The following is a 13,763-nucleotide window of genomic DNA, read 5'->3' as shown; positions in this document are numbered from 1 at the left end:
CGGCCTCTTTCTTTCCGGAAATGAATTTATAATATGATCCTAACGAATTAAAATAAGTGATTTAGCCCTGGCCAATCCCCTATTGAGGGTACTTGCCAAAAACCGTGAGGGCATCATATTCGTCGTCATCATCATCATCAGTTATGACCGCGTGCGAATAGTTGTTCGCATTTAGTAAATACACCGTTTCATCGCTGCATGGTTCGTGTCATCTGCCACCACGTTACAATATTATGTTAAATGCTATTTTTTCTTCATTTGCTATCTCAAATATCAATCGCACATCTCGGCTGTCGTTGATATGAAGTCCACGGGGTGCGCAAAAAAATGCGAATTAGCTGTGATTCCGGTTAGACAAAGAACAACAAGAGCACCATGCCTCCCGTCTCTTTCAGAATCTCGATGCCTCCGGCCTCTTTCAGAATGAGCCTACGAGTCTACGACACGGACTGCCCCGACAGTTGGGGCTGCTACGTTCCCAGCGTCCGCCACGCAAACAGTTCACGTGCGCAGGAGAGATGCCCCGAAACTCGAAAAGAGAGGCTACTCGCAACTCATTTCTCCACGGTACGCTGCCCTAGTTGCAATAATGCCGACATAGGGAAGAGCACGGCAGTGTTTTGTGGCCCTTGAAATATTGAATTTTATCAAAAAATCGCCGTCACCTCAATCCTTCTTATTCCCAATAACTTCGAATTAGCCGATATAATGGGTTTTAGCTCTGAGATATTCGGCAAATTTTTCCATTGAATTGCAAGCAAAATTGCTGCGACCAGCACATCACTTCCAATTAACCGAAAATTCCTATTGAGTGACTTTGAATAATTGAGAGTCGACGTACCTGTTTTGTATTGATGAGTTGCCTCCGATGTCTTCGATAATTCTTTTTGGCCACCAGTGTCGAGAAGTACAGAGTGTGTTTTGGGATTTCGTAGTTTGGAAGGGTTTTTCCCGTATCACATACTAGTCCAACAATTCTCTTAACTGGCCGGTTGGCTTAATGGAGGGACAGACAGACACACCAAAATTTTCAGGATCAAGAATCTTGGGGATCGGGTGAATTTTCGGGATCGTCTTTAAAAACCCACAATCAAGACAAGTGGCGTCAGTCGACAATTATCGGAATTTATGCATATTTTTTAAAACAGAGAAAAAAAACCGCTCTTTTTTATGGCTTCGGCGCACACTCTTTAGGTTTTTGGTTTCGGTAGATGTATTGTATCGAATAAATATCCGGTTGTTATGCATGTTGGATTGTTTAACAGAAAGCTTCCGTTGCTGTCATTCGCCTGACTCATTCGTTTTTTTTTTTTTGTCGATTTCGCTTTGTGACCGTCAAGGTGTACGGTCTTAGCTAACACTAATGGCTGTACGTCTCTCCAAATCCACTTGTTCAACTCAAAATTTTATTTTATAGGAAGTAATATTCTGTACATTCACTTCCAACTGAATGGATTTTTTTCCGGGAAGATTTCATTAGTGACTTGGAAGCAAACAGCGTGAACTACGGGATGAAGCGAGGCAGTCCTACAACACAGGCGCCTCGTTGTGCGATTCGCATGTGTCGTGTGATTCTCTTGCTTTGTTCCATCATTTGAGTGGTTTTTTGTCTGTTGCCCTGCATGCCTTTCAGCTTCCAGGTGTTAGCTCCGATAGCAGCCCCATTCATTGTAGGTCTTCTCAGGACTGAATGAGGTCGCCCACAGTCTTCAAGTGGCTAGGATAAGCAAATTAAGTTGTACTGCTTGATATTCCCCACAAAGCCGCCTAGATGACCCACAATAACTGCATGGCTGTAAGAAATTTCGGAAACGTGGAGCTCTTTTTGTGACGCCAATCCTCATGGAGGAATCTATCTTACTTCCGCTGTGAAGGACTCCTCCTGTATTCTTTGTCATACAGTCAAATCTCGGTACAAACAAGCACCACATTAACGAACTTTTCAGATTAACGAGCATTTAAGGAATCCCACGCCGACTGGTTATAGTTTTAATGTAAAATTATTTCACTACTACGTACTTCAGAATAGCGAACTTTTCAAAATAACGATCCTTTTATTTAGTTCCGTGCCATGTTAACAACGCCTCAGTACTACGAACTCATATTTTCAAGGCCGGAGATTCTTATATTTCCGTTAAACAATCGCGACAACCGGAGCCGTATGCTAGCAGACGACACGGCAAATCGCAGCGCAGAAGAGCACGTCTTGCAACTTTCTCCGAGGAATGCGCGAGCCGATGCGAGTGAGGGAAAATATAAGGTGAGGAGAAGGGAAAAAATGAAGCATGGGTGCCCTCCTCCGTCCGGAAAGCCACGGCCGCGCTATTAGCGCCCCACCTGGAGTTTTTCTACGTTCCACCGCTGCTCAGGTTGCTTGCTGGATCCTCACGGACATCAGCGGACCTGACCACAGAGGACAATCTTCAGAACATGAGCGTTCAGGATGACGCAGGCAGCGAGGACAGCATGAACGACGATGCCTCTGAGAGGGCCGCGGCAGCACTCGGAGACTGCGACCAGCACGTGGCGACTGCGGATGTGCTGGACAGCGTACCAAAATCGCACATATCCGGGGAAAACCGCGCGGCCACGGTGTCAGTCCACAGGAACATGAAAAAGTTGGAGTCCTTCGTGCTAGGAAGCTTGTGTTGCCCGCACCAGACGAAAATTGCCAACTACTTTAAATAAACGTGCATTGCTTCATGATCACTTGTGCATTTTTCTGAAGAATGACTTCAAGGATGCACAGCTCTACGGTTAGGTCATTTTAGGCATCACACTGATCTTTTTCACACCCTTTTTGGCCGAAGTCTTGTCCCATGGCTAACACCCTCAAAAGGTGTTTTGGCAAAAAAAGGGTGTACGGATAAAAAAAAGGGTATTGATCTCAACACCCTTAAAGGGTGTTGAAGATGCTTAACACCCGAAAAAAAGGGCGTTGAGTTTCCGGCATGCGCAGTGGCAATGTGAATCGGCGAAGCGCGCAGCATTCAACACAAACAGTTAATGCGCACAAGTTACAGTTGGAACACAAATGAATTGAGCAAGAAAACCAACGGGATGCAAGCGGTACAGGGAGAACATACTTACTTAGTAATACATTTGCTGTTCTTGCTTTTATATCCAGCAGAGGAAAGCCCCCCAATAGAGTCGGTGGGCTTGTCACAAAAAACAGATATTTTAGCGCTAATTTAGGAAGTGGGGATTTTACTATGAGAATACACAAATCCACACGCGGATTTGAAAAACCTTTTTCATTATGACGTAGTTTTTGTGTTCCATAACTTATAGAATTTTATTAAATACCAAACAAATCTTACCCGCCACCTCAACACCCTTCAAAAAGGGTGTTCGTTACTTCAACACCCTTTTTCCCAGAAGGGCGCAAAGCTACAAATTAGGGTGTTCGAAACTAAGCAAAAGGGCGTAAAGAAAAAAGGTGGAAGAAAAGACCGCCAACAAAGAAAAAAAGGTGAAGAGACCTACAACTTTGGAGGCCTTTTGTACCTGTTTACATGGGTGGACTGAACATTTTCTACAAGCGGTGGGTGTTTTGTACCTCACAGTGTTTAAAGCAATATGAATTGGCATAATTTATTACCAGTGGAGCTCTTTAAGCTCGAGCTATTTTTGGTGGTGTTAGCAAAAAAAATACAAAGAAGAACTGCAGTACCTGTAAATGTTGCACCACCGCAGATAGGGTATTATAGCAGTGAAGTCGGCTTTCGAACTTGTTCAAAGGTACTAGTCCTTTGTGGATTCTAAAAGGCAAAAAATTGGCGCTGCTTGCAGTAGTGGTGGAAGGCTGGAGAAAAAGCATAGCTGGGGGCCGACCTAGCTTGTTTCCCCCTTGGATCCCATGGCTCGGGGGGGGGGGGGGGAGGACACACTGGAACAGCCTTGTAAGATCCGGTTAAACTTGGCCTCACCCCTCAGCGATAATCCTAGCTTATCAAGAATATTGCAAAGCTTAGCAAACATAACAAAACTTAGCCACACCGGAAGAAACTAGGTCGACCCCCGGCTCCGCTGTTCTTTTTTTGCAACTGAACACCTATTTCACATCGTTTCAACACCCTTCAGAAAGCCAAGCGTGTTGCAGTCGGTAAACACCATTTTCGCCACACGACTCTAGTCTTTTTAATTTTGAAGGTTCAAATTGGTGTTTCACGTGCCGAAGCTAAACTTGGGGAATGAGGTGCACAGCATATGGAAACGAGCGATCGTTGCATACGAGCAACTATTTTTTTGCGTTTGAAAATTTCTTGCGAGTAGAGGAGTATATGAGGGGATGTCTTCGTCTTTACAGAGCTATTATGCATCCAAGCATGGCCTTATTAAATGAAGAGCTGAACACCTTTTCCACACCCTTTCAACACCCTAAGAAAAACCAAGGGTGTTGAAGTTGATCAACACCCTTTTTCCACACAAAAGGGTGTAGAGCTAGGAAAAGGGGGTTGAAATTCAAGAAAGAGGGTGTAAAGGCCTCCCAACACCCTTTTTACATTTCGTGACTTAAAGGGTGTGAAAACGTTTAGTGTGACATGTTAATTGCTGTCTTAAACTTTGCGATTTTCGCTACAACGACCTTTCAGAATAACGAGCAATTTTCCGCTGCCTCCTGAAGTTCGTTATATCGAGATTTCACTCTATTGAGTACAGGACGTGAACGGCTTCGTGCACTGTTTGACAGTCATGACTTGCGCGGAAAAGAATGGTGTTGGCGCTAACGCAGAGATGACGTGCAGTTAAGTTTTTTGTAGCGTATGCTGCAGCGAAGCTGCACGACCGGTATGAAGCGTGCATTAAAAAAAGTTACTTGTCCAAAAAGGCAGCACTTTTACGCTTTTACTCTTACGGGGGAGTCTTCTGTAGGGTGACGGAATTCCTTCAGTTTGATTTGTTCCCTGTCGTTTCAAGTTTTTTCTGTTGAATTGCAACCTGGGTTAGACGGAAATCAAATATAAACAATGAAATGGACTGAACACTTCTGAATTAGCTTCTACTGGTATTTTAGTTACGTAGTTTTGACTCGTAGACGATTACACTACCACCTCTGTATGAAACTGAAACTTTAAGGGCGAATAAGTAACACACACTAAGTTGCAATATTACCCTCGATAAAATGTGAGAAATACTTTTGAAACCATTTGCATACTCGAAAGCATGATATACAATACTTTGCCGTTGGGTTGAGAGCATAGAATCAATGTCGTTGCCGGGGTTGAAGACAACCGCAAGGCCTACCCGAAAGGATATTTAGCCAAGGACGGCCCAGACAGCATTTTTCGCCAGCACTTTCATTTAGAACTAAAGATACATAGGGCGAAATTATTTGGAACGTATCCAGGATGTGTCCACTATTCTACTGGGGGCCACAGTCAGTCATTTGTTTAATCACTACCGTGTTAAACGGTGCACATCCGTGACGTGCGCTTCGACAGTTCAACATAGCGCTGAGGGAGTCTCTGTACGGTGTGCGAATAGGATTAATATCAGCACCTGTTTATGGGTGCTTGGATGTGGTAATTTGATGATGCCCCACGCCGTCCATATTATTAACTACCTAATCATTGGACAAAAGTTGTTTTTCCTGGCTGATTGCTAGTGCACTGCACCATTGATCAGATAAAAAAATCTGCCGCTTGCAAAAATGGTCGGTCATTTCCAGCATAATTGAGATTGACAAAATACGCCATTGCGCCATAACAATATGACGCTGGACAATACGCCAGCCAGCAAGGGGTTTTTCGTAAGAACTTACCTCTTCATAATTTATTACAGCAGATTTGCGGCAGCCCTGGAACTATGAGCGACTTTTGAGTGGGAGTGAAGCAGAGTCTCATGGGAAAACAGGTGCCACGAGGACTGTGATGACCCAACTGTGGTGCAGACAAGGTGGCACTCCTGGAGGCTGTCGCCAGCGAGCGGGAGTCACGGCTGCAGCAGTTCCAAGACGAGGCGCAGCGACTGGCTTCGATGCGCGATGAAGGCCAGAAGCTCCGCGAACAGTTGGCCGTCACGGAAACAGCCGTCGCGGTGCGTACTTGATTTGTGTGCAAGGCTTTGCGCAGAGTAAATATTGGCCAGTATTTACCAGCAACAGAGCTTAACATCCCGTTAAACCTGCCTTCAGGATTCTATTGGCCATTGTTGAAAATGGGTGCACTTGTTATACTCATTTTATCCCAAGTACTTTTCCCATGCCCGCCAAAGGTGCTTGTCGGCTCACGTTCGCGGCTGGCACAACGGTGCGCAACAGTGCTTTCAGGAAGTGAGGATGGCCGCTACAATAAGTGGTTCTTCATATCGCGTCGTGTTTTTTATTTGAAAAAGCAGGGGCACATTGAGTATAACCCTCCCACTTGTAGCCACGTGACTTTGCGCGCTTTTATTGGGTAACTGGACGACAATAAAATAATATAGCCGGCATGTTTTGCTCGCTTCATCTTCACCACGTGCTGGGTTACGAGTTTGTGATACGTTATTCTGGTTTTAGGGTGAATCTTTGTATGCCTCACACCCCTACGCATGCTCAACTTGCGTTCCCAGGGGTGGTCCCGAGGCGGAAATGTCCGTATACGGAAAACCCGCGGGAAGAAAGGGTGCGGCGACGAGGATTCATAATATCAGGCGTTGCATAGCGCGAGCTTAAACACGGTAGCAGCTGCAGGTGAGAAACCACGCGAGTACACAGCGCAAATGAAGGGACCGGGAGGACTCAGCCAAAGAGACTACAGACAAAGAGCGAAATTTACCATCGTCACCAACTCTTCTAGCGGCTAAAAGCATATGGCAGAGGTAGAAGACATTCTAGAGCGTTTGATCGCAATGAAAAGCGCCTCCAGAATAACAGTCCTTAGACAACGCGAGCTGCGCGCAAGGCGCCTTTCGCGTGTACAGCCCACTAGAAGTTGTAGGCGGCCGATGAAGCGGTGTGGCCTAGCCCACGTTTATTGAGGTTGCGCTGGCCGTGCCATGGCCAGGACGAGGTGAGTAGAACCGGGGTGCCGTTCCAGACCGGGTACCGAGTGCTGAGTGTGTTTCCTGCCAGCTGGACAGTCTCGTGATGATGATGGGGGCGCTGAAGAAGATGATGATGGTGGCGCTACAGGGCTCCCCGCCTAGCGCGGAGCGCGATAGAGAAAACTGAGCTGGGTGTTGTTTTGTGCAGTACTGTACGTTAAATCGGGGGGGGGCGGTAGGAGGAGCACATATCGAAGTTCACAGGCACATGTAATGTCTGTCCGTAGCCAGAGAGAGATTCCTTGGGCAGTCAGTGGTCTACTGGCAGGGGTTGAGTAAAGGGCATGGTCCTGGTCGTCGGCGAGGTAGCGTGCGGGTAAGTTGCAACCTCTGGTGGTCGAGGCTGGGAGTGCAGCTGCGGACGCGTTGCGGGGTGCGGAGCGGCTGCTGCACTTGATGGTGGAGCGAACTACAGGCGTAACTCGAAGTACAGCGACAAGGTGAAGCGTGGTGCAGCAGAATGACGACCGGAGTGCGGGCTTGACTGTGCCCCGGTGTGGGCTCTGTGGCTTCGTCGCTGTCTGGGCTGCTTTCGTAACCGCAGTGGGAGGCGGCAGAGCGGAGCCTTGCAATGAGGAGCTGCGCTTGAACTCCAGTGATGTCAGATCCCCATCCTGCGAGCTGGATTCCTCTGTTTGATTTGTAGACAGACTGCTGAGCTCCGGTTACTGCGTCTACCTAACACTGTCCTGGAGCAGGGAATCGGTCGACGTCTGGGGACCAGCTTTTGACGCGGGACCAAATCTTGATTGCATGGGGTCATGGGATACTTTTTTCGGCGATGGTTGTTGGGAGGGGCGTCCCGCAATCTTTGCTCCGGTATCGCCATCGTAGCAGGGTGTGAATATTGTCAATAGCAAGCTGATGTGCTTCGAAAGTAGCTTCGACTTCCGTAGTCCTCGATCTGTCGTTGGCTGCTGGAGGCTGTTCCACCTGAGGCGAGGAAGACGGCTGTCTTACACCGCGAGTACAGCGCTCATGAAGATCACTCTCATTCGTGCCGTGCAGAGAAGTTTGGCAGCCACGAGCGGCAAAGCAGTCGACACTTGCTGGGGTCGGTGAAGCCGACGCAACAACCTGTGGCGCTGCTGCATGGTGTTGCGCAGATTTCACTAAGCTAAAGGTCGGCTCTGTAGTGCTGCAAGCCGTAGCCGGCGCTGGCGTTTTCTGGCAAGGCGAGACTGAACACTGCAGCGAAGTTGTATGCACAGTTGGCGTTGGAACGTGTGGTGGTGTAGAGGATGGCGTCGGCATGGGCGTGACGGAGGTGGGCGTGTCATCACAACCATTGCTGTAGTATTGAAATATACTGTCTGAGGCGCCATAGTGCTTAAGAACAGCCTTCTTCAAGTCGTCGTAGGTCTGTAGGCCATGTGGTGGGAGCCGGGGCTGCACGAGGAGCCCGTCAGGTAGCCGTGTCGATGAGAGGTGGTAGCGCAGTGGTTGGCTCCTTACGTTGTTGATGAAAAATTGGCTCTCGAGCTGAACAAACCATATGTCGCAGCGAGGGGTGTAGACGTTTACCTCTGAGGTCTGGGAGCTCGAGTTACGCGCCTATGATCGCAGACCCGTCACCTAGTGAGGGCTCGGGTACATGGGCCGAGGACGGTGTCGGAGGAGGACTGGTGGAGGTAACGGGTGCAGGTTCTGTTGGGACTGTCGTCCGCCGGGTTTTCATGCCGTAGTGGTTGAGGACAGTGTCTTTTAAGTCGCCATACGCACTGGGGCCGGGGTCGGCAGCTGGACCTGCTCAATGAGGTCAGCAGGTAGGTTCTGTAATGTCACGAGGTGCCTGATTTCTGGGGACCACATGTCATTTACAGAAAAATGGCTCTCCAGGATGACGAACCGAGCAGCGTGGTTTGTGATGGAGTCAAACGGAATGAGCAAGGTAAGGTGTGGGAGGGCGGGGAACGTTCTTCGCGTGCAGTCGTCCGCATTGTGGCGGGGGAAGCAGCGTTGCGAAGCCATGGCGAAGCCGCTTGTCAGGGTCACCAAATTGTAGGCGGCCGAGGAGGCGGTGTGGCCGTGCCCCCGTTTATTGCGGTTGCGCTGGCCGTGCCATGGCCAGGACGAGGGGAGTAGAACCGGGGTGCCGTTCCAGACCGGGTGCCGAGTGCTCAGTGTTTTTCCTGCCAGCTGCACAATCTCCTGATGGTGATGGTGGCGCTGACGAAGATGATGATGGTGGCGCTACAAAGTGTTCAAGTGTCCTCGGACTTTTTGTTTCGCGAATGTGAGCACCCCATGAAACTGATACAGCTTCGCTGGGTCAGTTTGTACCCTTGGTTCTGCCCTTGAATTGTTTTGCAGACTTTTCCATTGCTATAAAATAGGTCGTGCATTGAGAGGTGTTCATTTAGTTTCTTTATTATTCACATGTGCCTGTATATGTGCCTGTCTGCTTCTGTATTTCTGCATGCATGTTGTAGTTTCAGTTTATATTTTCACCCTATTTGGAGTCCTGTTTATGCGCACCTTATTTATTGTGTGGTGCAGTGAGCAGTACTGACGTCTGCAGAGTTTCTTGTGGTGTAATCATGAGAGCGGGCCCTTCGCGGACGAAACCGGGACGTCAGGAGCCTGCGTGGACTGTGCGCTAGCAAGGAAAGAGCATTCACAAATAGATGCAGAGTAGCGGATGAAAAAATTCACAGGACCTTCAAGCACTTCTGGTTGTGATGTCTAGTTGAACGGTGGGACGCCTTGATCCACCTCCCGTTACCGAAGGGTTTTGTAATCTTGCGGCGCGGGACACCTCCCTTTGAGATATACCGTGACTTTCGAATGGCTTCAATCTACCTCGTTACGTTGCGCCTCAGTTCCTTGCTGCCGCCGTCTAATGGCACAGTCTAGATGATGGGGTACTCTCATCATCATCACCAGCCTATCTACGCCCACTGCAGGGCAAAGGCCTCCCCCATTATTTTCCAACTACCCCGGTACTGCGCTAACTGCGACCAATTTATCCCTGCAAACTTCTTGATCTCATCTACCCATATAACTTTCTGCCGCCCCCTGCTAGGCTTGCCCTATCTAGGGATCCACTCTGTTACCCTTAATGACCAACGGTTATCTTGCCTTCGCATTACATGCCCTGCCCACGTCCATTTCTTCTTCTTAATTTCTACTAATATGTCCTTTACACACGTTTGTTGCCTGACCCACTCCGCTCTCTTCTGGTCCGCTAATGTTACGCCTATCATCTTCCGTTCCATTGCCCGCTGAGTCGTTCTCAATTTAAGTTGAACCCTCTTAGTGAGCCCCCAAGGTTCTGCCCCGTAGGTGAGTACCGGTAAGGTGCAGCTGTCATACACTTTCTTCTTCAGGGACAATGGTAGGCTGCCATTCATTATCTGAGAATATCTGCCGTATGCACTCCACCCCATTCTTATCCTTCTAATTATCTCTGCCTCATGGTTGGGATCTCTGGTCACAACTGGGCCTAAGTAGATATATTCGCTTACAACTTCCACTGCGTCGCCACCTATGTCAAACCGCTGTGCTGTCCCCAGGTTATTGATCATTACTTTGGTTTTCTGCATATTAATTTTCAGGCCCACTCGTTCTACTCTGTTTGTCCAGTTCGGAAAGCATGCTTCGCAATTCGTCCCCCGAGTTACTTAGCACGGCAACGTCATCAGCAAATCTGAGGATACTGAGGTCGTTACTGGTGGAATGTCTATCTCCCCTGAACTATTTCCTCGTTCGGCATTATCCTGGATTTCCCGGATACTGTACAGATCCATATACTTTGCTGCTCGTCTATTCACCCGTTCGGCTGCCACTCTCCACACTTGCGGCGTACTGGCGTGGACGTCCATTTCCTGCTACTGCCAAGTTTCGGCTCGTGGCGTGGATCGTCTTGTGCTGCGGAACGCTTCCGATGAAGCCACGTCTTGTGAGTCGCGAGTTTAAGGGCGGGCTATAGAACGCCTCCCGGTAGGGAACACTTCTAAAAGAGCTCTTTCTGTTACCGACGCTTTTTTTTGCTCAGTGGGTGAGTTAAGGCTTTCACCGTAAAAGGAAACAGCTCGGTCTATTCTTTGCCGCACCGCAGGACCGAATGCTACCAGAGCAATGTTACTAGGGTGACCGGTAATGGTAACACACGAACTTGACGGGTTTTTGCAACAACAGTCACTTGGCCCGAGTTTGATGAAATGATCGCCAAAAATGAAATGATACGCCTGAGGTTTCACGGAGTAGAAAAGTAACTTATTAAACCTGTTGCCTGGTATAGTACCTGTTTTCCTTTAGCGGTTTTCATTAGCAGCGATACCCCGTCACAATAAAAGAGGGAGATAGAGCTGATTGTAACTGTACATGACGTCCGCTGACGAGCTGCGCGAATCAGTGAAGTTCCGTAAAATGATACACAGCCTGTGCCCCCTACCCCCCAAATCCGTTATTCGGTGCTGCTTATGAATGCACGGTCCAGCACGTCCCGCAATCCGGTGTGTCTACTGGTTCTTGCTGCATGTGGCCGTTGCCGCTGGCCTATGCGAGCGCCATTTGTCCGTCGGTGGCTCGCGTGCTGCGTTTCCGTTATCTGCTTCACACTACTATGTCCAGCTTGTGGGGCACACTGGCTATTCCCACCCCGCAGTCATACGCGGCCAGGGCTGATTGCGGCGGGTCCGTTTGCCATGAAAGGAGGCGACAGAGTCAGACATCACGGACAGTTTTATTGCCCGTGTAATCAAAGATACTGCGTGCAAGTTAATCGCAGGTCAAACGTAGCATGGCAGCGAGTTATTAACAGCACTACAGAGATATAGATGGTTCTACGCACAAATTAAATTTCGAAGCACTATTGCGCCGCCCGCGCTGGTGCGGTGCGGTGGAGGTGTTGCTTTTGAGAGAGTGAGAGAGAGATAGAGAGAGGCGTTATTGTAAATACAGTTACGTGGGCAGGGTGGCCGCCGGCATGGGCCTAATGGCGTCAGCGGTGGCTCGGTTCACCAAGGAGAATTGGATCCCTGGACGCGAACCACCCAGCGCCCTCTCTCACTTGTCGTCACGGAGGGGAAGTAATGACCAGGACGCGCCCACGTGGAGTGGGACACGGTGGCTAGAGCTCCGCAGGAAAGGCAGGGGGGGAGAGGGACATAGTGTGGGATCGATATGCTGATGACACGGAAGAGTACGACACGGAAGAGTATCGGTTTTAGGAGCCGCGTGTGTTCCTGGGCGTTAAGGCTCTCATGAGCATGGGGAAACGCGCGGCGGGCAAGGTGGTAGTGTGTGACCAAGTCGTGATAGCTGAGGGTGCAATCCCGATCCGATCTGGCACTGTGTGAGGGCACAAGGCTGGGGCCCGTTTGAATAGTGAGTGTCCAAGCAGTAGCGTGGGCCACCTCGTCCACACCCAGTGAGGTCTTGGGTCCAGATCAGTTCGATCGGGGTGGTGGGTGGATTTTGCGGGACAATTTGAGGGCCGGCGGGCTTATTAGTCCCCGGGAGAAATTCTTAATGGCCTTCTAGAAATCAGATATTACGGTTGCGGGGGCCTGCCCGGCTCTTCCGCCGTCGTGAGACGTCCTCGCGGCGCTGCGTTCCCCGAGTCGAGAGGGCGTACGTTTTCCTTTCTTGAGACTTCTGCACTGGTCGGCAACTCCCCAGGGGAGCTCTATAAGGAACCGTAATAGGATTCCCATTTATTAGAGTTTCATCAAGGCACCCTGTCGAGAACCTGTTCTGGGCGGGAGCACAACCAAGATGACGCCATATCCACACACTTCAAGACATTGTTTTAGTGGTGATCACGTTACGCACCACTTTGTCAGATTCATAGCTTTATCTGCACAAAGAGTGTTCCCAGCCAGTGATGTGCGATTACGCTTACGCAACTGCGCCTGCCACCCCCCCCCCATGGAGTGGGCGGAGGAGGCGTGACAACGCAATAGGAAAATACGAGTATCGAAGAAACAATGAAACAAAATGTTCCACATCAAGATAAAATCGTAGCAACACTGAAGAAGTACCGAAAGAGAACGCACAACGCGCGCACGCAGAGAAATAATATGGATATAGACGAGGCACAAAACAGAACAATGTCCATGACGCAGCATAAGGGAGACAGTAGGGGGTGCTCGCACAAAGAAGGCGCGCTTAACAAGGATTCAGCTTTCAGGATTCGTCTCTGGCTCAAGACAGAGGCTTGCGCTGGCACGCCGAGACACAGAGGATGGCGGTAGCCTGAACGAGGGACGTGCTATGAATAGAAGTCGTTGCGCGCATTGGTTCAGGCGGGCCAGTTAATCAGCTTTGCAGTCAGGCAGTCAGTTTATCCAGCGTGGGCGGCCAAAAACCCTTGCATTGTGCCATGTAGGCTACATGAATAATTGAATAGTCGGCTGGATAGTCATCTGATGACAAAGGCCACTAAAACTGCCAGTTATATGAACATACCACTGGAGCGAAATTTCAGAAACATGCGACATTTCCGTCCAGTAAGAAACGCTTAATTATTTTGATTGTACTGGAACCGCTCTTGCAACCTCGCCGTACCGCCATCACTTGTCTCTCGCTCTCCGCAAGGTCGGGATCGGGCTCACGCGAGCAAAGGAACCGCGCAATCGTACCTTGTCGGCGCATCACGAAGTGAGGAGGCACGGGCCGCCGTCTTCCGCATCGCCCAGGAGTTACCCGGGGGCCTCCTTCGATTCAGACCGGCCCCACCCACGGCTACCACACCACCCGCCTACAAATAAAGCAGGTTCACGTACGAAAAC

At 49.4% G+C, this 13,763-nt stretch overlaps 1 protein-coding gene across 2 annotated transcripts in view; it reads left to right on the top strand.

The window, feature by feature from the left end:
• The window catches only part of LOC144156331 (uncharacterized), a 239,488-nt gene that overhangs the window by 133,420 nt on the left and 92,305 nt on the right, over positions 1 to 13,763 (top strand). For both annotated transcript variants that reach the window (XM_077688314.1, XM_077688315.1), the window contains one exon: positions 5,894 to 6,039. In XM_077688314.1, the coding sequence (XP_077544440.1) occupies positions 5,894 to 6,039 (146 nt within the window). The remainder of the gene's footprint in view (positions 1 to 5,893; positions 6,040 to 13,763) is intronic.

Source organism: Haemaphysalis longicornis, unplaced genomic scaffold (genome assembly GCF_048455015.1).
Source record: "Haemaphysalis longicornis isolate Haplotype H1 unplaced genomic scaffold, Haemaphysalis longicornis Haplotype H1 scaffold_1, whole genome shotgun sequence".
NCBI lineage: Eukaryota > Metazoa > Arthropoda > Arachnida > Ixodida > Ixodidae > Haemaphysalis > Haemaphysalis longicornis.
Note: the sequence above shows the minus strand (reverse complement) of the source record. Positions and strands in the feature narration are given on the sequence as shown.